The 24,645-nt window shown below is 39.1% G+C and overlaps 1 protein-coding gene and 1 pseudogene across 1 annotated transcript in view; both read left to right on the top strand.

The window, feature by feature from the left end:
* Positions 1–24,645, top strand: part of HSPBAP1 (HSPB1 associated protein 1) — a 61,928-nt gene that overhangs the window by 22,246 nt on the left and 15,037 nt on the right. The window contains exons 3-4 of the mRNA XM_027584173.1: positions 2,440–2,621; positions 21,448–21,584. Coding sequence (XP_027439974.1) covers positions 2,440–2,621; positions 21,448–21,584 — 319 coding nt within the window. The remainder of the gene's footprint in view (positions 1–2,439; positions 2,622–21,447; positions 21,585–24,645) is intronic.
* On the top strand, positions 1,335–1,430 carry LOC113919063 (annotated as a pseudogene).

Consider the following 24,645-nt stretch of genomic DNA (forward strand, 5'->3'; position numbering starts at 1 on the left):
TTAGTGATGATGTTGTTAATATTAAGTATATATATATATGTATATATATATATATATACATATATATATATATATATATAGATGGGTTACAGTGGCAGGCACTGTTCTGAGTGCTTCTCAAAAGTTGTTGAATTTAAATAGTTCTTAATATTGCAGATTTTTACCTTTTAGATAAATGTACCCCTGTAAAGTCTTCCTGCTTCTCAAGGTCAGATGACAGGTTGATGAAGTAGATGAATTAGGATGACTCTTTGACATACACCCTCCTGTCATTTACTTCTCCACCATTCTGAAGTTATAGGAAAAAGAGAGGAGGGGGAAAGAAGATCAAGATAATTCTAGGCAGTTCAGGTAGAAATGGAGGGAAAAGATAAAAGCTGTTGAAAGAAGAGTTTGAATACCCTTCTCCTCTTACTACTAATTCAGCTAACTTTTGAAGTTAATATAAGAATCCGAATTAGTGCCTGTTACTGAGCATCTGCTATGTTTCATGTATTGTGCTAACTGATTTACATGCAGGAGATCTGTATCACTTAAAAGGATTTCATGCTGACCATAATCAGATTTCTTGAATATTAACTTCCCAGTGTGCATTGACAATATTCTGCTTGTTACCAAAAAAATTTCATTTTATCACTATTTGGAAGAATAGTTCTTATATGAATAAGTCATCCCCATAATAACAAACCATTCTGGACAGACAATAGACTTCTCTCTCAGCTTTCCTGATCAACCCTCTTCTCTGGGTCTTTGCCTTTTCCTATGTGTCTGAGGCACAAAATTTTGCATTTAATTAGGTAATGCCTCAAATTTCCTATTATTCTGGCTAAAGTTTTGGCTTTGTCTAAGTATGTTCTCAATTCAAGAGTATTACTTCTCTTTTATGTTCCCACAAGCCTGAGTACAGTGCTAGTTACAAATTAGGTACTTAATAAACGATTCTGAAATAAATGAGTTAATGAATAAATGAACAGACTTTAAGTTGCCATTGGCCACTTAATGATTCTGAGGAGCTATGTATGATATATGTGCTATATATAGTCAGAAAATTTTCAAAAGATGTCATTGCTTTTTTTTCCTTTTTAATCTGGAGAAGTAGCTCTCAAATTTTTGGTCTCAGGATCCCTTTGCACTTAAAAATTATTGAGTTCCCCAGTACAGATTTGCTCAGGTGAAGTGTAATGGTCGTCTCACTCAGATGAGCAGCCTTGTCACTCTTTTCCTCCTCAGCAAACTTCTTACACACTCTCTCGTTCGCCTTTAAATAGTCCCTGGGCTGGTTTGGCGTGTATGGGAAGCATAGATTGTGTATAGAACTTTATTTCCTCCTGTCCTACATATACGTTTGTATTCTGTACAAAGCACAGAGAAGCTTAGCATGGCCCCTTCACAAGGATGACATGCAACTTCATGAAGCATTCCATATTTTCTGTAATATTTGGAAACGCAATAAATGCTGTACCTGGGGCGCCTGGGTGGCTCAGTCGTTAAGCATCTGCCTCCGGCTCAGGTCATGATCCCAGGGTCCTGGGATCGAGTCTAGCATCGGGCTCCCTGCTCGGCAGGAAGGCTGCTTCTCCCTTTCCCACTCCCCCTGCTTGTGTTCCTTCTCTCGCTGTCTCTCTCTCTGCCCAAAAATAAAAATAAAAATCTTAAAATAAATAAATAAATGCTGTACCTTTAAAAAAAATTGAGTTCCCCAATGAGCTTTTGTCAATGAGGATTATATCTAGTGATGCTTACCGTATTATAAATTAAAACTGAGACATTATTAAAATACAAAAACATAAATATGTATTCCACTAGTTGTCAGAGCAGTGACATCAACCAATGTCATGTAGCTTCTGGTGAACCCCACTGTACACTCGTGAGAGAATGAGAATGAAAAACATCAGGGTATTATTGTGAAAATAGTTTAGACCTCATAGACCCCTGAAAACATCATCTTGGAAAATTAATAATCTAAAGTATACCACTGAGGCACCTGGGTGGCTCAGACGGTTAAGCGTCTGCCTTCAGCTCAGGTCATGATCTCGGGGTCCTAGGATCGAATCCCATATCCGGCTCTCTGCTCAGTGGGGAGTTTGCTTCTCCCTCTCCCTCTGCCCCTCCCCCCTGCTTGCGCGCACTCTCTCTCTCTCTCTCTCTCTGTCAAATAAATAAAATCTTAAAAAAAAAAATAAAGTATACCACTGGACTACTGAATCAGGCTATCCTAAGGGTAGTCTTTAATCTTAAGGTTAAAACCTTTTTACGTTTATGTTAAATCATGAGTATTGTGAGTGTTGTAGATGGTTCTAATTATATAGCAAGCACAAAAGTAATTTTTAATTAATGTTAAATGATAACTTTTTTTGGTTGAAATTATCATCATTTAAACAAACAATTTTGGAAATTGTGTTCAGTGTACATTTAAAATTGAGTTCTTTTCCATTGCAGTTCCTCAGTTTGAAACAACATGTGGTTACGTAGAAGCTACACTTGAAGAGTTCCTGACCTGGAACTGTGACCAGCCTACTATGTATGGACCATTTAGAGATTATGATCATTCCAAATTCTGGGCTTATGCTGACTATAAATATTTTGTCAGCCTATTTGACGACAAGGCAGGTATTTTCCAGGTAAGTCAATACATTCCTTTTAATCTTGGTAATAATTTATTCTTGAGAAAAGATCACAAATTAGAACTTCTCTGGTACCTTATTCCTTCACTGTCATCTTCTCTCAAAAGTGGTCACTGTAAGTCTTAAGTATTTTATCCACTCAAGCTAAAAGATTTGCTCGGGTGAAGTGTAATGGTCGTCTCACTCGAATGAGCGGACTTGTCACTCTTTTCCTACTCAGCAAACTTCTTACACACTCTCTCGTTCGCCTTTAAACATTCCCGGGGCTGGTTTGGCGTGTATGGGAAGCATAGATTGTGTATACAACTTTATTTCCTCCTGTCCTACATATACATTTGTGTTCTGTTAGTGAGGCAGATGGAAGTACAGCACTGATTATTACTTGAAGAAGCATTCGCGAAAGCCTGGAGGCATTCCAGGCTACTGCTGCCCCCATCCCTCCCTGCTCTGGGGGGTTAGTACAGGTTAATGGACTGAGGCAGAGTGTGCTGGGCTCCTGGTGTTTGATTGCAGAAGTCCTGCAGAAGTATGGGAGTGCTTGCGGAAGTAAGAATGTGGAAATTCTTTGTCATGTGTTGACATAACTGACAGCAGAGTTTGCAGACTACCATATCCTCTTTTAAGTGTTTTCTGGCTCAAACTGCCAGCTTATTTTGTGGGGTGATTTCGCAAACTCCCTGTTCTGGTTTCTGTGTGTGTCTTAGGCATGAGGCAGGAATGGGAGTAGTTCTAGGAAGCTGTTTGGATGACTCTGCCTTACCCACAATCAGGTCAGGGCTCCAGAGTCCTTTATCCTGCCCCTGGTCCATTGTCCAGAGAAGTATTTCGCCATCACTGCAGGCTGTCATGCTCCTACTATCCGGCCCCCTGCACTGCTCTCCTCCTGTCTGTCACCATTACCCACTCTCTGGATTTTCCTCTCACATAGGCTGATAGTCCTTAGACTTTTTTTTTTAAGTTTTTATTTAAATTCCAGTTAGTTAACATACAGTGTAATGTTAGTTTCAGGTGTACAACATAGTGATTCAGCATCCCATAGATTACCCAGTGCTCATCACAACAAGTGCATTCCTTAATCCACATCACCTATTTCCTTTTCCATTCAGCCTATATTTTTCTTTTTTTCACTTCAAGTCAAGGTGTAGATGCTGACATTTACATAGTTATTATAATACAATGATCAATGCTTTGTAGCTTTAAAAATTTTTTTAAATGCTTACTTAAATTTTGCTTTTTATAAAAAAAAGGAAAAATATATCACTGTCTCAGAATTGTTAGTTGAGTATATATTTTTCTCATAACATGAAAGAATGCATCAGTTTTGAAAACATTCAGTAGATGCTTTCTGAATCGAAAGTCTATACCAAGGGCGCCTGGGTGGCTCAGTCATTAAGCGTCTGCCTTCGGTTCAGGTCATGATCCCAGGGTCCTGGGATTGAGTCACGCATCGGGCTCCCTGCTCAGAGGGAAGCCTGCGTCTCCCTCTCCCACTCCCCATGCTCGTGTTCCCTCTCTGGCTGTGTTTCTCCCTGTCAAATAAATAAATAAATTCTTAAAAAAAAAAAAAAAAAAGAAAGAAAGTCTATACCAAATCTATTTACTCATTTTCAAATGATAATTTTGAGATAATTTTTTTCTTGTAACATTATCTGTGATCACTTTATAAGTCTTTAACCCTGGAACTTTTAGATATCATAGTTAACTTTTAGAGTCTTTTATTATATTTCTTGCACTGTCACCCATCCTGTAGATTAGTACTTTTGTACTCCATATTTCAGGTAAAACATTGTGTAATAGTAATATTTATCAAGTACTTCTTATACTTGGTGCTTTTCTAAGTGCTTTACATTTATAATCATCAAGTAACCCTATGGTATAATAATTATCCCTGTTTTCGGGCACCTGGGTGGCTCAGTTGGTTCAGCGTCTGCCTTTGGCTCAGGTCATGATCCCAGCGTCGTGGGATCGAGCCCTGCATCGGGCTCCCTGCTTGGCGGGAAGCCTGCTTCTCCCTCTCCCACTCCCCCTGCTTGTGTTCCCTCTCTCGCTCTCTTTCTCTGTCAAATAAATAAATAAAATCTTTAAAAAAAAATTAAAACTATCCCTGTTTTAAGAAAAAAGAGGCACAAAGAAGTAAACCTTTTCTGAAATTCTACAGCTAAGGAAAAGAGTAACCCAAGCAGTCTGTCCTGTGAGCTTTAACTGCTGCACTGTATGCATACACAGGGTCCGAATACATCTAGTTCTTTAGGGACCCCACAGCTGGGGTCAGGACTTCTATGTCTGCTGAGTCTGGGCTCGCTCTACCTTGCATGAATCTCCCATCTGACTCCATCAGTTGTTCTTTCTCAGCCCAGGCATGACAGCACTGGGCAGACATGTGTCCTGTCCATTAAGTGTGGATATAAAAGGCCTTTTGGTAGTGTGCCGGAATTCTAATTGAGCCCTTGTACAACTTGATGTTTTCAACTGAATGAGTTTTTGGTCAGCTCAATTATGGTGATTAATCCTCTGGATTAGAACAGGGAAATCTGTTATGAACAAAAAAATTCATTATGATTATATCATTTTTTAATCTCAGAGATTTCTTTTTTTTATTCTAAAGATTTTATTTATTCGAGAGAGGCAGAGGGAGAGAGAGGCAGAGGGAGAAGCAGGCTCCCCGCAGAGCAGAGAGCCCGATGCAGGACTCGATCCCAGGACCCTGGGATCATGACCTGAGCCGAAGGCAGATGCTTAACCATCTGAGCCACCCAGGCGCCCTTAATCTCAGAGATTTCTGAGCACCAAGTCTTACATCATAGGTACCTAAGTTGTTTTCCTTTTACCAATATAATTCATTCATTCACCAAGTCTTACTACTTAACTATTTTAAGCTTTCTTCCATCTGTTAGAAAATGATGGGTAGTTAAACATTAAAACAGATAAATTTTTAAAATTTTTATTAATTCATTTAAAATAAAATCATTGTTTTATGTGAACATAATATTTTTATGAAAATAACTATTCTAATGAGATTGGTAGTGATATTAAAAAAGAAAATAACTATATTCAAAAAATTTTTAAATGTTATAAGAGGAGTGGCATTGTTTTACATTTTTGCAAGTCTTGTTAATGTCTGGCTTCATAGAAGATAGCTGTATTCTTCTGCTTCCTTATTCAGTCTGTTAAAATTTGTCAATTTGTTTGAAGTATATGAAGAATATGTTGCCTCACACACATATGTGGCTGAAAAAAATAGGACTATTTTAGAAACTTTTTTAGAAAATTGTGAATTTTTTTTATACACCACCAAACTTGACAAGAGGTAGTTTCTTAAAGGTTGGTTTGTTGCAGTACAGAATCTGAACGCATAGTCAATGAACTCTTTGTACTTTTACAATAAAATCCATTGGTCCATCTTGCATGGAATGGCTCTTTTGTAATGCCTTTCATTGGCCATTTGGAAAATATTGGTTTACTGAGTTATATAGATCTTCCAAATGTTGACACATTTCTATATACTTCATTAAAAAAATGACATTTGTTAATATCACCATTCTCATCAGAGAAGTCTTTAAGTATTAAGAAACTTTCAAGCTCATGTGTTTCATGATACCAGGTTCCAAAATCATTTTCATTCTGTTCAAATGTTTTCTAATTCCCTTTGTGATGTATTGTTTGACTTATGGATTATTTAGAAGTACAATGTTTAGTTTCCAAATATTTGGGGATTTTCCAGCTATCTTTCTGTTGTTGGTTTCTAATTTAAGTCCATTGTGGTCAGAGAACATATTTTATATGATTTCAGTCCTTTGAAATTTATTGTTTACTGCCCAGAATACAGTCATTCTTGATTAATGTTCCAGGTACACTTGAAAGTAATATGTATTCTCCTATTGTTGTTTTTTGTAAATGTCATTCAAGTCAATTGTTTTAGGTCTCCTGTAACCTTTACTGATTTTCTGTACACTTGTTCTGCCCATTATATAGAGAAAGGTATGGAAATTTCCCAACTATAATTGTATATATGTTTCTTTTTCAGTTTAGGTTGGTCAATTTTTGTGTCATGTATTTTGAAACTGTTATTAGGTTCATATACATTTAGGATTACTATGTCCTCTTAATCGATTAATCTTACATCATGATGAAATGATCCTCTTTCTCCTGGGTTTTTCCTTGTTCTGAAGTCTACTTTGTTTAGTTTGCCTTTGGTTAGCGTTAGCATGAAAAAGGAGTACTTTCTATATGATTCCATTTATATAAAATTGTAGAACTTGCAAATAAATTTATAGTGACCAAAAAAGATCAAGAACAAGGGGCCAGAGAGAGGTGGGTTACTAAGGATCACAGGGAAACTTGGACAGGGTCAAAGTGTTTGCCATCTTGATTATAGCGATGGTTTCTCCCATGTCCATATATGTAAAAATTCACCAAGTTGTACACTTTAAATATATGCTATTTATTATACATCAGTTATACCTCAATAAAGCTGTTTTAAAAAACAAAAGAATACAATGCTGCCTGGTACATTTTGGTTCCACTGTCTTGACACCAGCAGTTTATTCACCATTGTTTTTTGTGCCATCGGTGCAAACGTCAACACAGTGAAATAGGCAAATACCATCTTAATAGTATTATGAACATAATTTCAACCTCACAGGTCCTTTAAAAGGGTCCCAGTGACTCCCAAGGGGTCCACGGACCACCTTGAGAACTTCTGGTTTACAACATCACTTCTGATATTACTCTTTATTCCTCCAGCTCTGACTCCTTCTCCAATCAATTCTAAAACAGTTTCTCATGAAGATACATTCCAAGTCATGCTACAGATTAAATATTGAAATATATTAATCATGTTCACTAAAATTTCATGACTTAAAATTGTATAAGAATAGCGTTTAAAACTCTCCCCAATATGACTGATGTGACCTGTCCCCCACGCCTATGTCCCTTTTGTCTCCTTGATGAATGCTGGACCACTCTGTCCTCTCTCATCTTCTCACCTTTGCTCATGCTCTTCTCAACTTCTGTCTATTAAAATTCTACTTCTTAGGGCCCGGATCAGGTTCAGTCTTGGCCATGAAGCCTTCTCAACCACTGTACCCACAGCTATCCATCCCTTGCCTTCGTTCCTGTATGTTTTATTTGGATTGTTATTTAAATGGTGCATGACATAGAATGTCTGTGTCTTGTTTCTCTAACAGTATTAGCTCTTTGGGAACAGGGACTATGTTTTATAACTTTTTATTCCCCCAAACTGCTAACATAGTGCTGAATACATAATAATAGATACTTGAATGATTACAGAAGGGAATTTTTGTCCTACTCTTAACATTTCTTGTTTTGATAGTTCTTTGATTCTTAGCATCTTTTAAGGAATGTTTTAATTTTTTTTTAAAGATTTTGTTTATTTATTTGACACAGAGAGAGAGAGAGAGAGAGAGGGAACACAAGCAGGGGGAATGGGAGAGGGAGAAGCAGGCTTCCCGCGGAGCAGGGAGCCCGATGCAGGGCTCGATCCCAGGACCCTGGGATAATGACCTGAGCCGAAGGCAGACGCTTAATGACTGAGCCACCCAGGCGCCCAAGGAATGTTTTAATTTATACCCCTAGTTTCACCTTTGTCAAATTTTCTGTGGCTTCTAGTTAATCACAGCATTTGTCAATCTTGGTAAGAATTTCTTAGCTCTCTTCAGGTTTCTACTAGTTTTTTAAGTTTTTACTTATAAACTCTAAAATTTCCATCTATTAACCCTTTTCTTCCACAAATTAAAATTATCCACCAATAAATATATAATATTTATATATACTGATAAATACACTGGTAAATACACTGATATGATTGAAAAGTAGCCTATAGCCTTAGAGGTGGCCAACAATTGTGATTTTGACACTTAGCTGACTTTCATGTATGGCAAATGAAATTAGTCCCAATATTTTTTAGTTGTCCATCACATCATTGACTAATCTAAATAAAACTTAATTTGGAACATTTTGTTCTCTACTTCCCAAGAAAGGTAGGGTATTTGTGACAGTCCCACATAAAATTTCTTTATCTCTCACTCATTAGGTAAGAATGACAGGTCTTACCTTTTGAAATTATCAGTAAGAAGCATAATTGAAGCTATTTAGAATCAACATATAGCAAAAAGAATTTTGCCTTAAGAATGTGTCCCAGGTAGATTCCATTTTATGTTGTGATTCAGATTGGCTGCTGTGAGCCAGGAGCCATGTTAAGTCACCAGGACACAGAATTGCACAAAATGCAATACATCGAAGATTAGTTCTGACCTGTCTTGGACTTTGTAACGTAGTTATGAGAGTATCTTGAAATTGAGTCATGTGGTTTAGTAATGATTAAAAGAGTTTGATGGCCAGTGATGCTTTCTGATGAGGCAGATTGGAGTGTAAGAATTTAGGTGTTTATCCAAGCCTTGCTATGGGTAGAAAGCTAACTACCTCTTTTCTGTTTATGTTACCTAAGGTAGTTTTCCTAAGGAAAAAAGAGCCTTAAGCACTTGCTAATTTATAATGTCCATTTAAGGGGCGATTTAAAACTTAAATTGAAGTATTTATCCTTTATAAGTTTTATATGTAATTATAATGAATTGTATTGTTTTAAAGTTTCATTTTTGTTATTTTGACCAATATTGTGCTTTCTTTTTTTTTTTAGGAATAAAACTCATTATGGAATTAGGTGTAATCAGTTTTTCTATATTTTTTATCTAGGCATGGAGAATTAATAGAATGAGACAACTTTTTATGTGACAAATAGAATCAAATTAACCAGGGCCATGAGTCACCCGAACAGCATCGTATAGGTAAAAAAACAAATAGTTCTGAGTTGGGGTGTTCTCAGAGCCTAGAGCTTATATCAACTAACATACTGAAATCTGGGCTCTGAGAATACCCCGACTCAAAACATACCATCCTTTAGAACAAAACAACTTAAGAATGGATTATTTTTTGGTGATTGGTTTACATAGTAAGCCAAAAAAAGCCACTGTTCTGTATTATAAGCATCTTACCAGTTTTCTTCAGTTCTTTGGTTAAAACTAAAATTATGGAAGATTTGGTTACTTGTACAACATTTTTAAGATGGTGTTTGATCCTGGAATAATTATTTAACTTGTTAATTGAAACAGATTTAGGAGTTACTCAGGTTCAGCATGAAAACAGACCTAGTTACCTAGATCAGTAACTCAGCAATTTTTGAGCATTTGTTGTACTCACTGTGTTAGGCACTGGAGACGCTAACCTGAATAAAATAAAAGATTCGCTTCCCATGGGACTTTATAGTATAAAAACACTTTAGCTAAATTATGTCTTTCACTTCTTAGAGAGCTTTAGAAGAAAGGGAAACTTATGGACCCTTTTTGCAAAAGGATTTAAAAGACCATAGATTTAGACATAAGCTTCAGGTACTCTCAGCATTGACTTCCTGATGGAACAGATGAGAAAACTTAAGAATGAAAGAAGCCATATTTGTTTTAGGCTGGAGAAGGTTTCTGTGGATAAGCCACTATTTTAATTCAGAGCAGCTCTGCTACAATCCGTGATTTTTCTGTCTTCTGTCTCTTTTCCTTTGTGAACTGTATGATTTCTATGTATTCTTTTTTTTAAATTTTTTTATTGTTATGTTAATCACCATACATTACATCATTAGTTTTTGATGTAGTGTTCCATGATTCATTGTTTGTGCATAACACCTGGTGCTCCATGCAGAATGTGCCCTCTTTAATACCCATCACCAGGCTAACCCATCCCCCCACCCTGTTCCTGATACTATTTTATCACTTAAACAGTAGTAATAGTTTTAGAATATTATGCATAATCTAGAACATTGAAGTGTACACATTTTGATTTTTTTTTTTTTAATTCAACCCGAGTTTTGAAGTCTCCTATTTAAAGTGTTGGGGACATTTTTAATTAAACAATTTTCTTTTTTTTAAGATTTTATTTATTTGACAGAGAGAAAGTACAGACAGGCAGAGCAGCAGGCTGAGGCAGAGGGAGAAGCAGGCTCTCTGCGGAGCAGGGAGCCTGACGTCAGGCTTGGTCCCAGGACCCTGGGACCATGACCTGAGCTGAGGGCAGCTGCTTAACCGGCTGAGCCACCCAGGCGCCCCCTAATTAAATGATTTTCAAAACTGATCCTCATTACTCTTATGTTTACCTAAAGGAACCCAGTGTTTAATTATTGTGATAACAGTAGATTGGTGGTTGGTTTGGGGCTAAGGGTAAAGCCAGGCAGATTAACTGCACAGGAGTAAGAGGAACTTTTTGGGGTAACGGAACTATTCTATATCTTGATCATGGGTGTTGGTTACACCAATGTATACATTTGTCAAAACTTGTTGAACTATACTCTAAAATGACTGCATTTTATTGTATTTAAATTTTATCTCAATAAAATTAATTTAAGGGCACTTGGGTGCTCAATCAGTTAAGCATCTAACTCTTGGTTTTGGCTCAGGTCATGGTCTCAGGGTGGTGAGATCAAGCCTTGCATCTGGCTCCACGCTCAGTGCAGAGTCTGCTTGAGAGTCTCTCCCTCTACCCGTTTCCTTTCCTCGCTCTTGTGTGCACGTGTGCATTCTCTCTCAAATAAATAAATAATATGCTCTCTCAATAAATTAATTGATTTTGTTTTTTAAAAGATTTTATTTATTTGAGAGAGAGAGAGAGAGCAAGTGGGGGAGGGAGAAGCAGAGAAGCAGACTCCCTACTGAGCAGGGAGCCAGATACAGGACTTGATCCCTGGACCCAGAGATCATGACCTGAAGTCAGATGCTTAACTGACTGAGCCAGGCGCCCAAAATTAATTTAAAAAGAAAACTAGGCAGTGGAAAAATATTGTTTCTAAATATTTCATTATGTTGATATTCAAGCAGTATCTCCCAACTTGTATCTTCACAAGTGGCACAAAAATGCATTGTCATCTCTTGTGCCCTGATTTTTTATTTGGGAGAATGATCACTCTATGTACACAAGAAATAAAGCCATCATTATTTATAAGTTATATGTTCAGAACACCATCACAAGGGCAGGGCCACGTGAAGGAAAGAGGAGAATAAAGTACCCGCCCTACTTTTGTATTATAAACAAAGTTCATTTTCATTGGTCAGCCAATGTTCACTCAACTATGAGTGAACAATGAATTTTGCTTATAATGCTCATTCTGTCCAGAAGCTGTGCTATATTTATTCTTATCCTGAAACACTGTAATGTGTTATTTCCATCTATTTTTCTTAAGGCATCCTTAAACTGCCAATAAACTTCCCAGATAGATTCTGAGAAGCAGCTAGGAATCAGGGCTGATTACCTGGGGTTGGAGGAGGATAAAAAAGTAAAACTGGATTTCCTGGTTAACGTCTTTAAGTACTGGGGTAAAATCTGATAGGATTTTCTTCTAGAACTGCCCCTCCCCACTAGGGTATTTAGCGAACTACCAAATTATAACAGCCTTATGTTAGCACTTCCATAATAAATCTAGCCTTCCTCTTTAATTAAAGAGTTGATGATCTAGACCTTTTGACTGTTTCTTTTATTGTCTTTTGTCATTTTCATTGCTTGTGATCTACACATTTTACTTGTATATCAATTATTTGGACTGAGAACATTTTTTTTTTTTTTCCTGGAGAAATGATGCTGATCTCAGTGGTTAGTTCTCCAGGCCAGCCTGGGGAGGCCTACTAAATTTTTAACTACTCAAAGAAGTACATAGAACTCTCCCTACTCCCACCCCAAAGTGTCTATAAGAGTATGTCCTCAGGGATGCATTTCTCCGATATGGGGTTTAAGACTAGCCAACTGCAAACCTGGGAAAAAGTGCCCAACAGAATGGGATTATTGGAGAAAGACAGGTTCCCTGGACTAACCTCCTGAATCAGTTTGAATTAGGCCTGTTAAAAAATGAAATTCAACCCAGTGAATTTGAAGATCTAATTGGAATTTATTAAACGATTCATGAATTGGGCAGCATCCCATCTTGCAAGCAGAAGAAAATTCCACTGAGCTAAACAAAAGAAAAGTTTTTAAAGGCAGAGAGAGGGCATTGAAGAAGGAGAAGAAGGAGAAGAAGTAGAAGGAGAAGAAGAAAAGAAAAGAAGAAGAAGAAGAAAAGAAGAAGAGAAGAAGAAGAAGAAGAAAAGAAGGGCGCCTGGGTGGCTCAGATGGTTAAGCGTCTGCCTTCGGCTCAGGTCATGATTCCAGGGTCCTGGGATCGAGTCCCGCATTGGGCTCCCTGCTCCTTGGGAGCCTGCTTCTCCCTCTGCCTCTCTCTCTCTCTCTCTCTCTCTGTCTCTCATGAATAAATAAATAAAATCTTTAAAAAAAAAAAAGAAGAAGAAAAGAAGAAGGAAGAAAGAAAGAAAGAAAAATGTATTAGCAAGGAATGCATTGTTTAGGCAAGGTTGCCCTCCTGAGGGGAGTACAAGAGGTCTATTAGTAAGTTTCCTACTATTAACCAGGAAATTCCATGTTGACTGGTTAAAGGTTACATTTGTGGTGGGGAGGGGAGTGAAACACAGTTAGGTTAGGTACTAGTAAGTCTTGTTTTACTGATTTAGGGTCTTAACCTAAGTGATGGCCATTTTGAGGCTATGATTGTTTTTGGTTTTTTCTTGTTGTTTTTAACAGACTTAGTTGCTTGCAACAGATAACCCTGAATAGAAGTTGCCTAACTAAATGCATACGGGTGATTTTTTTTGCCTCATGTAAGGAGAGTTCAGAGCTGCACTAGCCTGGGCTGTAATGGAGGCTTTGTCATACCAAAGAACCCAAGTTTTACTGTCTTTCTGCTTTGTCCTTCTAAGCATATGGCTTCCATCCTCAAGGCCATCTTGTATTCCATGATATCCATCACAACTGTATCGCTGAAAAGGGGGAGGGAAGGACAAAAGTCTACTCCCAGCTCTCTGTCTCACTTTTAGGGAACTTTCCCAGAGGTCCCACCTAACAACTTCTCTTTAATGGTTAGAATTTAATCTCTTAGCTCCACTTAACTGCAGGGGAGGCTGGAAAATGTGTTTCTTAGCGGGCATCTCCCTGAATACAGTTGGGAGATATTAAGAAAGATAGGCAGTTTCTGCCACACCCTGCTCATGGAAAGACATGAAAAATTAAAGCAACATTTATTTTAAAAAGATAGTTATTACGGGTGTCTGCGTGGAACAAGTGTAGGGTCTGGGAAAATTGCAGCATTGAAGGGAGGGTTCCAAGAATGAGTCCTGGCCCTCTGCACCATCATCCTTTGTGTATTGCTTAAGATGCATAGGGCTAATGCCTGTGCAGCAGGGGAAAGAGGCTTTTGAAGTTAATGGAAGAGCAGTTCTCAGGCAGCCATAGGCCTGGCAGTTTCAAGGGAGGGTCCTATGGCCGGATGCCTGGGGCAAGATGATTGATGGTCATTTTATTTCGTGGTTAAATCCATAGGTTAGCAATCTGCTATACTTCTCACTGGAGCAGAGGAAGGGAAAGGAGCAAAGTTCAGATCTCTCTCTCAAGTCCTAATGCATTATTAGTTCCTTGTTGAGGGATCAAGACTGAGAAGGGTAAAAGCCAAATTTCAACCATTCTTGACCTCTGACTTTATTGTACCATCGTGTAATAGTGATAGAAACTGCCTGTGGCATTTTTGTTGTTGTTGTTATTTATGTTTTTTCAGGCTGATATCTCCAACTAGACTGTAAAGTTTTCCAATACAGATAATAGAGATGTTTATGTCTTACACCTCTTTGAGTCTCCATCCTTGATTAGCATATCTCATGTTATCAGTCAGTATTTGTTGATTCAAGTACATGTGGTGTGGTCGTGATTCTCAACTCTCTCAGCTCTTGCATTCCCTTTATGATTCTGAAATACAACTTGTAGATGGTATAACCTACACATGTAATTTTTAAAAATTGTTTAAAAATGCCTTACCTATGACATAAAGGAACATTTTAAAGGAAGTAATTTAAAATAAAACAACATATATTTTGGTGTGTTAACACTTATTGACTACACTAGAAGACATAATGAAGTAGTCAAATCAGGTATGTGATTAAGTGGACCACCTCTAAAACCATATGCCATCCTTTCGAATGGATACCACATTCCATTTACTCCAGAAACCAGGGCCAACCCTGATGCACACTGTGGTCTGCGATGCTCCTTTTCTGATATTGCAGACTGTGAGGGAGCCTGCTAAGTTCTAGGTAAGGCTGTCCCAAATGACTGTCGTCAGTTGCTGTGTGTTAGAATTTTAGACTTGGGACTGGCCTGGGATGACCAAGGAATCCCAGGACCATACCTACCAGATCTATATTTGCCCAAGAAAAAAAATTCCAGAGTAAAACAGAGTAATAAGCGTGCCAGCCAGAAAGAAAACAAAAAAGTACCAAAGGTCAGGACAGATAAAAGTGGAAACTAGATTTAAGCTCTGGTATGTGCTGTGGACTCAGCCAGTTGCTGGAGCTAGTGAGGTATGTAAGTAGTGAAAAGACAGAAAATGACTGTAAAATGTGAGTGGTTATTCATTCTACAAATGCCTGTGTTCCAGGTACTGTGCTAGGCTAGAAAGTTGCAGACAGCCCTGGCCCCCTTTCCTCAGGGAGCTCATATTCTAGTGGAGAAGACAGACAAGCGCATCTAACCAGTAATGGCCAGTTGTCCTAAGTGTTATGAAGTAAACAAAAATGGGCCCAAATCAAGAACAACAGGAGAGGGACTTACTTTACATAGGGTAAGTTGGGAAGCTTTCTCTAAGGAGATGATATTTAAGCTGATTCCTAAGAAATGAGAAGCTAGCCATGTGAAAGGAGGGTCAGGAGCTTTCTAAGCAGAGTGAATAGCATATGCGAAGCCCTTGAAGAAGGGAAAATTTGCCTTTTTGGTGGGGGTGGAGAAGAAGAAGGCCATTGTGACTGAAGCCTGGCCAATGAGATGCAGAGGGTTAGAAGGTGTCAGAAAGGTGAGAGGGGCCTTGTCATACAGGCCCACAATTGAGGGCATTTGGACCTAATTCTGAGTTCAGAGCAAGGGAGTGACAGGTCTTAACATTTTAAAAAGATTGCTTTTGTTGTGGTGAGGAGAATGGGTCAGAGGCAAAAAGAGTCAAAGTTCTTTGGGAGGGAGAGACCAAGAGAGAATGATGAGGTTGCATAAGGGGAAATAGAAGCATTTAAAGAAGTGACATTTACATTGGGTCTTCAAAGAGAAATCTGAACTGGGGTGTGGGAGAGCTGCAAGAAGATCAGTCGGGCAGAGGGAACAGCAGGAGGAAAGGCAGGGGGAGGTGTGTGTGGTCCATACCAGGAAAGCTGTAGAGGTGGTGTAGCAGGGGTCTCCTTGCAGAGCCTGCATCCCCTTCACTGTTCTGTGGGTAATTACCTTCACACATAATTTTTAAAAACAATTAAACTGCCCCTGCTATAAAATACAGGAGAATTTAAGCAGAAATATGTGATTTAATGTGTAATTAATCAAGTGTAATTAATCCAGTGACTATACTGGAAGTCATAACGAACTAATCAGATGCTTATACTTACAAGGAAAAGGTTCAATTTTGAAGAATTAAGATAAAATTCCATAGAATATTTCCAAAATTGTATATTTAACATTTTGAAATGAGGCTAAATATTTGTATCTATACGTGTAGAGTCACCACTGTGAGATAATATAACCACAGACTGATATTGGTTTATATATTGCTGACCCAAAAGCAATGAGTTTCAGTGCTGTTGGTGGTCTGGTTTTCAAAATAGGGAACAACTCCTGGTAAAGCTGCAAAAACACAAAATACAATCCTCCCTTGACTTATTTAGTAATTAGTTTCGGGAAAACTCACTATGTATTAAAAACATGCCAAAGATCCTTTGATGATACTTGAAATGGAGTTGGAGTCCTACTCTCAGAGAATTAAAATAAAATTTTTTAGCAGTATGAAAACTGTGCAAGATACAGAACCTTCGCTTTGTTGAGCTCATTCCTGACCTCTGTCCACTGAGTACCAGTAGCACCCTCCTCCCACTTGTTATGACAGACAAGAATCTGTGCGTGTTTTGTAACAGTACTGTCAAAAGGACAGTTACATCCCTTAGCTTCCACATATAAAAATGGGTAAAGTGGATATATCTACCGTCAATCTCATAAGGATTAAAGGAGATAATACACATAAAATATTAGTATTGGGGTCTGGCCTACTATAAGAATCCAATAACAGATGGTGGTGACTTGTTAGCAATTGAAAATATGGGTCTAGTCATAAATAGGAGAGACTCTGTTAGGACTCGAGATAAGGCTTGGGAGTCATGTAGACAAGTTGATTTAAACATTGTAAAATGCCAGACAGAAACGAAGTAAGATTCAGTTTAAGAGGGATAAATGTAGGATCCCATGGCTTTTTCCTACAATCTATTAATAAGTCAAGGCTGAAGAGATATGGCTAGTATGGCTAGACCACAGTTCATAAGAAAAAGGCAGGCAAGCCAAGATTAGCCATGGTATAATTCAGTTGCTTAAACTGTCTGATGGTACATGAATGGTATAATGTCCGGGTCATGGAATGCTGCAGTCCCATAGACAGGGTTTCTTTTTCTTTTTTTTTTTTTAACTTTTTTTTTTAATATTGGATATTTTATTTCTTCTTTTTAAGTCTTTTCATTTATTTATTTGAGAGAGCGAGAATGAGAAAGAGAGAGAGAGCACATGACATGAGAGGGGGAAGGGTCAGAGGGAGAAGCAGACTCCCCGCTGAGCAGGGAGCCTGATGTGGGACTCGATCCCGGGACTCCAGGATCATGACCTGAGCCGAAGGCAGTCGCTTAACCAACTGAGCCACCCAGGCACCCCTAGACAGGGTTTCATGTAGGCTGTGTCTAGGGTTGGGGAGTCAGGCTTAAGAGAGCTGTTGACAAAGATAGTTGAGAAGATAGCAACTGGAGGGAAAAGTTAATGCTACTGAGTTTAGGTATAAAAAAAAGAAAAGGCATGACAGTTTTTCAGATAATTTAAAGACAGCAATTTTTGGCGGAAGAGAAAGTAAACTTGTCTGTAGAAAGCAAATCTACAACCTTCTGTGAGTTACACGAAAGCAAATAGTTTGTAGTGAGCAGTTGTTAAAAAACATTCAGCCAAGTAAATTCGAAGACCTGATTGGCTTTATTAAACAAATCAGGCAGCATCCCATCTAGCAAGTGGAGGAGAGCTACAAAATGGAAGGTTTTTATAGGAAGAAGTCTGGGGCAAGAAGTTATTAGCAAAGGTAAAAAAAGGATTGATTCAGGTAAGATCACCTTCCCTTAGTGGAAAGGGCATCCCCATTTTATCAAGCATATTACCCCAGCTTCCTTCGGGCGTGGGGGTGGGGATGGAGAAGGAGACGGCTCATGTGACAGATTACCTCATTGGTGCTGACCAGAAAATTCCTGACCCACTAGTTAAGACTACGTTTCTGGGAGAGGTTGAACTGCAATTAAGTTAAATATTAAGCCCTAGTTTGGTGACATGGCCTAGCATAAGTGACTCCACCCTTGGTCTCCAGTTTTCTTTTTAACACAGTCAACCAAACACTTGATTGTTCTTTTCAGCGATGGTGTCAAATAGAATTTTATAGATATAGATGATTTCTAGACTTTTCCACCTGTTGAGGTGGGTGTGGGAATAGACTCTAGGGTAGATCACCCTACCAATCACCTATATTAATTTCAGTGTTCCCAGCAAGACTCAAGGTAGATTCCTTCTGCGCCCACTTTGATTTCAGACATTTGACTCTCCATAAGTAGCTAAACACAATTGATAAGAAAGCCTCAACTCTCAAGAGGCTGGGGGTGGGGTGAGTAGGGGCACAAAATAGGTACACTAAATGCTATTTTCTGACAAATTTCCTTTTTTTCAGCCTTTGGTTTTCCCAACCAATTTGCAGCTGAATTTTAGGTAGTTTAGGTCACCCTGATCTAATCATTCCAAAATAATTTTTCCTTTTTTGTCATTGCTGTCGGGAAAGCCTCTTGTTTCTCATATAACCCTATCCCCCATAGGAAAATCTTCCTTCTGTGATTCTTTTTAAGCAGTGCTCTAGAACAGAGTTTCTCACATGGGGCCAGTCCATTGACTCCCTCGGTTTATGTGAAATTGTATATATGTGTCCGTTTCTCTGAGGAGAGGGGTGTTGGCACTCATTAGATTCCTAAAGGAGTCTAAGAATCACTTACACAAGCCTCTTCTTTGGTAAGGCAAATCTCTGTTTTTTGTTACTACATTTCATGTCTTTCAGCTGCCTTTAGTTAAATTCCAAACTGAGGTGTGGTGGGTTGTTCAGCAAGGGCCAGAATTAATTGGAAGCCTCTTCCAAGTTCCCTGCTTGGACCAAGAGCCTTTCATTAGTGATTGTAGAGCACCTTCTGCTCACTTCTGTCAGAGCACTTGCCACATGATGTGAGTTGATTTATGGGACCGTCTTCTATATTAGATTTGAAGGGTAGCCCTGTGTTGTGTTAGTTTTTGTATTCTGAACACTGAGCATCATACCAAGACCAGAACCATTTACCCATAATAAGCCAACAGATTCTTCTTTCTGTCCCAAGTAACAAATGTTTGAAGCACTTACTCTGAGCCAGGTATTATGTTAGGCATTGGGAATACAGAGGTAAGCTCCCTCCGTGGAGCTTATGGACTATATCCAGAGGGACATGATCTTTGCCACTCCTTGGAGCAGCTGTGTGTGAGCCATGTGCGAATGCATTTACAATAGCCCTGACTTTACAAAAACTCCCCCTTTGTAACAGACATTAGTTTTATGCACATAGTCCATGACTTTCAATACTCAAAACAAAAATGAAAATGCTTTTTCTAGTCTTCCTCAAAACCACCCATTAAATGTCTCTCCAAAATCCTCTTTCTTTTTGACTACAGGTGTTAATGGTTTGTCTCTAAAAATAGAGAATGTAGATGGAAGATACTTATAAAAGAAGCGTCAGCATTTATGCCCAGGTTCTGCACATAGAAGTGTTTTTTGTTTGTTTTATTTTTTAAAACTCAATAGGAAAAATTCATGATTTAAAAAAACAAATAGGGACCCCTGGGTGGCTCAGTTGGTTAAGTGTCTGCCTTCAGCTCAGGTCATGATCCCAGGGTCCTGGGATGGAGCCCTGCATCAGCATGGAGTCAGTTTCTCCCTCTGCCCCCCCCCCCATCCTGCTCATGTTCTCTCTCAAATGAATAAAATCCTTAAAAAAAAAAAAAAAAGAAAAGAAATAAAGGGGCACGTGGCTGGCTTAGTCAGAGGAGCAATGACTCTTGATCTTGGGGTCATGAGTTCAAGCCCCACATTTGGTGTAGAGATTACTTAAAGAAATAAAACTTAAAAAAAAAAACAGAAATAGAGGCAAACTTTTGTGTCTGGTTCACTAGTATGTTCTTTTTCTTTTCTAGCTTATACATACTATAATTTATGGATTTGAGTTTATGTCACACTACATTTATAGTTTTCCAATTTTTATTTAAAAGCAGGAAGCCTGGGCACCTGGGTGGCTCTGTCGGTTAAGCGTCTGCCTTCAGCTCAGGTCGTGATCCCAGGGTCCTGGGATCGAGCCCTATATTGGGCTCCTTGCTCAGCATGGAGTCTGCTTCTCCCTCTCCCACTGCCTCTCCCCCTCCCCCGGCTCGTGCTCTCTTTCTTTCTCTCTCTCAAATGAATAAATAAAATCTTTAAAAAAAAAAAGAAAAACAGGAAGCCCCTTATTCTAACCTAAACAAGAGCAGAACAGTTTGTTGAAAAAGCAAGAGGCTTTGCTGCTACCCCCTGGCCCCTAAGGGGATGCCAGGGATCCTGGTTTGAGAACTGCTGGACTAGACGGTATTTATGGGTCAGTAGTTGACAAGGGCATGATTTGTCCACAGAACCAGGCATAAGGAGAGCCAAGTCAAGAGTGCTGTGCTGCCTCTGTTTTAAAGTTCATTTCACTTAAGGAGTTCATGACTTTGGGGAGCATAGCAAAAGTCATGTATGGATATGTATTTCAGTACTGTATGTATGCAGTCCCTACCTGGAGGCTCTGATTTAGTAGGTGTGAAATAAGGCTCCAGCATCTATAGTTTTAAATAACTCCATTAACGTAGGAGAAGGCTTTTTTAATGTCACTAGAGTGTAAAAAGTTAATGCACTAGTTATACCTAGAAATATCTGCACTGCTTAGAGAAGATATGGCTTTCTGGCTTCCTGAGTTGAGCTTCAGAGACATTTTTATTTTTATATTTTCTTACAGCTTTTTAGGTTTTTATTTAAATTTTAGTTGACATACAGTATAATATTAGTTTCAAGTGTACAATATAGTGATTCAGTAATTCCATACATCACCGATGCTCATGCAAGTGCATTCCTTAATGAGTTACATTTTAACTTTTACAATACATGACATAACATTCTACTCCTGTCATCAGAGACTTTTTAAAAAACTTCTGTTTCCATTTCACTACAGTTCCTGCTACCTGAGTGAAACACTCTTCCTCTAAATATATGCATAATTACGTCTGTTTATTTTCTCCTTCCAAACTCTAAAATGTAAGCTGCGCTTGGGTGGACATATTTGTCTTTCTTATTCACTGATTCATCACAGGCTTCTAAAACAGTCAGTAAATATTTGTTGAATAACTACTAAGAGTGAGGTATGTCAGGTGTGTTATTGGTTTAAAAGATTTCTTGGATTGCTCTGGAAGCCTAACTTCCTCCACCTATAGCATTTTCTATAAAAGAATATTCCAAGTACCGAAAACCAGATGTGCAAGTGAAAATGTGTAACCCTACCATACAGCATATTTGGTTGGTTCTTGACAGACCGTAACTTTATTTTCAAAACAGGATGTGATATGGTCTGACTTCGGGTTTCCTGGAAGAAATGGACGGGAAAGTACATTGTGGATCGGCTCCATGGGGGCCCATACACCCTGTCATCTGGACTCCTATGGTTGCAACTTAGTATTCCAGGTACAAGGAAGGTAATGCACAGGTGCATGCCTGAGAGAGAGAGAGTGTGTGTGTGTTGCACAGGAAGAGGAATGAGGATCAGGCAGGTGGCCCCCAAGGTTTAGTCCCAGCTCTACCCTGTCAGCCTGCCTCATGACCAAGACCAATCTGTTAACCCCTGGTTCAGTTTCCTCCTTTTTGAAGTAAGGGGAACAGTTCAAATGATGGTTTCCATGTGTATCTCTCACTCATGATCAGGATTACCTTCAGAAACTTGATCCTAGAGCTCCAGGATTCCACTTCCAGTTCAGCTAGACAGTTGTCTGCTTAGCTCTGTTATGTAAGAGTCTGCATTTGTAGTTTTCAAAATTCTGTTTAAAAGCAGGAAGACCCTTTCTTCAAATCTAAATAAACAAGAGTGGAGCAGTTTGTTGGAAGAAAGAGGCTTTGCGGCTACCTTCGGGCCCCTGAGGAAATGCCAGGGGTCTGGTTTGGGAACCACTGAATGAGATGGTATTTATGGCCACTTTCAAGTCTAAATTTTAGTCTGTGTCTACATGTAGACACAATGCAGTATTTTATTACTTTAGATAAGTTCTTCTCCATCTGTCTGTGGACCCTAAGATATATAAGGGTAAGTCAGGCAATACTTTGATAGTCCCTGGTTCCAGGATTTCCATGAGAGTTTACATGTTTCTGCTAGTTGGAGGATGTACTCAGAATGTTATATGTGTAGCCTTATTTTCTTCCAGTTAGTGATGCTTGAGTCTCCTTTCCTGCCCTTTTGGAACATTTATAGGACAGTACAGAGGGAAAAGCAGAAATGGCCATTTCCTAGTTCTCAGACCCTTTAGACATGACAAGGATTATGAGTGGCTCCAAAAGAAACAGTGAATAAGCATGTGAATAGATTTCACAGGTGAAGTATTTTGAGAACTATAAAATGGTATAAGACAGTCCACTTCTGGATTCATTAAGTCCTTATTAAAGGGTCTAGGACGTTTCAGGTGCATTATTATGTGTTGTGGATGCCACGGTGAATCAAGTGTCCATGGTCCTTGCCCTTAGGGAGTTAATAGTCTGAATCTTAAACTTGGTAAGAGAGGTATCTTTGTAAGGAGCTGTTTTCCATGTGTTCTGAATTGGGCAAGAAATTCAGTTGGGTAAACATTACCAAAAAATATCTGGGTTCTTTCTATGACATAAAATTAATGTAGCTTTATTTTAACTTTGTAGTAGAGCATATTTTCTGGTCTCATAAAGCTCTGGAATAGTAAAATATCTATTCAGTAAATACTCATGGAGTAGGTACCATGTGTTAGAGTAGGAGTGGAGGTGAATGAGTAGGACATATCTCTGCCCTGAGAGAGTTTATAGTTAGAGTCCAGGCAAGCCCACAGGCAGTGTGATAGAAGGCAGAATGAGCATGCTCTTGAGGAAGGTTTCATAGAGCTGTGGAACTGAAAAGTAGGAGAGATACCGTCTCCGCTAGAAAGATTAAGATTTCAGAGAGGAGCTGCCATTTGTGATGGGCTTTGAAGGATGGGTGAAGGATGGGTCCCAAGACATGGGTGGGAGGAGCAGAGGGGTCAGCATGAGCAGAGCCCTAGGAAAGCATGTGGTGTATAGAGAAAGAACCCTGTGAATCGTCCAGTGTAAGCTGTGCATTGCAAACAAAGGGATTAGGCAGGGAAGAGAGGTTGGAGCCAGAAGTTTACTTTCAGGCAAATAACCTCTTATTCTCTTTCAGCATGCAGGACAGTGAAATGTTTTTTGATTAGGGGATGACATGGTGATTGACCACCTTTTCTGATTAATAAGAGAAGGATGCATATGCTGTTGACCCTTGAGTAATGAGGGGATTAGGGGTACTGACCCCTGCACCGTTGAAAGTCTGCACATAACGTTTGGCTCCGTAAAAACTTAACCACTAGTAGGCAACTGTTGACTGGAAGCCTTACCAATAACATAAATAGTTGATTAACACATATTTTATATGTTATATGTATTATATACCATATTCTTACAGTAAAGTAAGCAAGAGGCTTCTAGGTAGTGTAGTCGGTTGAGCATCTGACTCTTAGTTTTGGCTTGGGTCATGGTCTCAGGGTCGTGGAATCCAGCCCTGCATCAGACTCAGTGCTCAGCCTGGAGTCTGCTTGAGATTCTTTCCCTCTCCCTCTCCTTTTGCCCCTCCCCCTGCTCACATGCCCACTCACTCTGTCTCTCAAATAAGTAAATAAAATCCTAAAAAAATAAAGGAAGCTAGAGGGGCGCCTGGGTGGCTCGGTTGGTTAAGCGACTGCCTTCGGCTCAGGTCATGATCCTGGAGTCCAGGGATCGAGTCCCGCATCGGGCTCCCTGCTCGGCGGCGAGTCTGCTTCTCCCTCTGACCCTCTGACCCTCTTCCCTCTCGTGCTCTCTATCTCTCATTCTCTCTCTCTCAAATAAATAAATAAAATCTTAAAAAAAAAAAAAATAAAGGAAGCTAGAGAAAAGAAAATGTTACTAAGAAAATCATAAGGAAGAGTAAATACATTGACAGTACTGTACCGTACTGGAAAAAACATCTGCACATACGTGGACCCGTGCCGTTCAAACCCCATGTTGTTGAAGGGTCGACTGTGTTACATTTTAAGTGGAGCAAAACAAATTGTATGGGATCGTTATCTTTATGGCTATTCCTGTAGGAACGCAGCCATGAGGCAGAGGTAGGAGCTGGCACCTGAAGAGGTCAGCCGCTCTGTGACCTACTTCTGGGTCCACCGCTAATCACTAACTAGTCCAGGGAATGACACTGAACCAGCACTCGGTCCCTTTTCCACTACTTTTAAAGTAAAATTAGACTGATGATCTCTTAAGAGTTGTTCCAGCTCTACATTCTAAACATAGTAAATGCCAAGAATTCTCCCAAACTTGTCATAGCTATGGTGGAATGGAGCAGCTCTATCTCTAAGGCAAAATAAGACTTTAGTATCTACTTCTTAGTTTTAAAATAGCAGCCAACTGAAAGGCACATAGTGGTCCCACTGTAACTGCAAGGGGTCACTAGAGAGCTTTAAGGCTTTCCTCAGAACTAGTTCTCTCCCTGTC

This window comes from Zalophus californianus, chromosome 1, assembly GCF_009762305.2.
Source record: "Zalophus californianus isolate mZalCal1 chromosome 1, mZalCal1.pri.v2, whole genome shotgun sequence".
Taxonomy (NCBI): Eukaryota; Metazoa; Chordata; class Mammalia; order Carnivora; family Otariidae; genus Zalophus; species Zalophus californianus.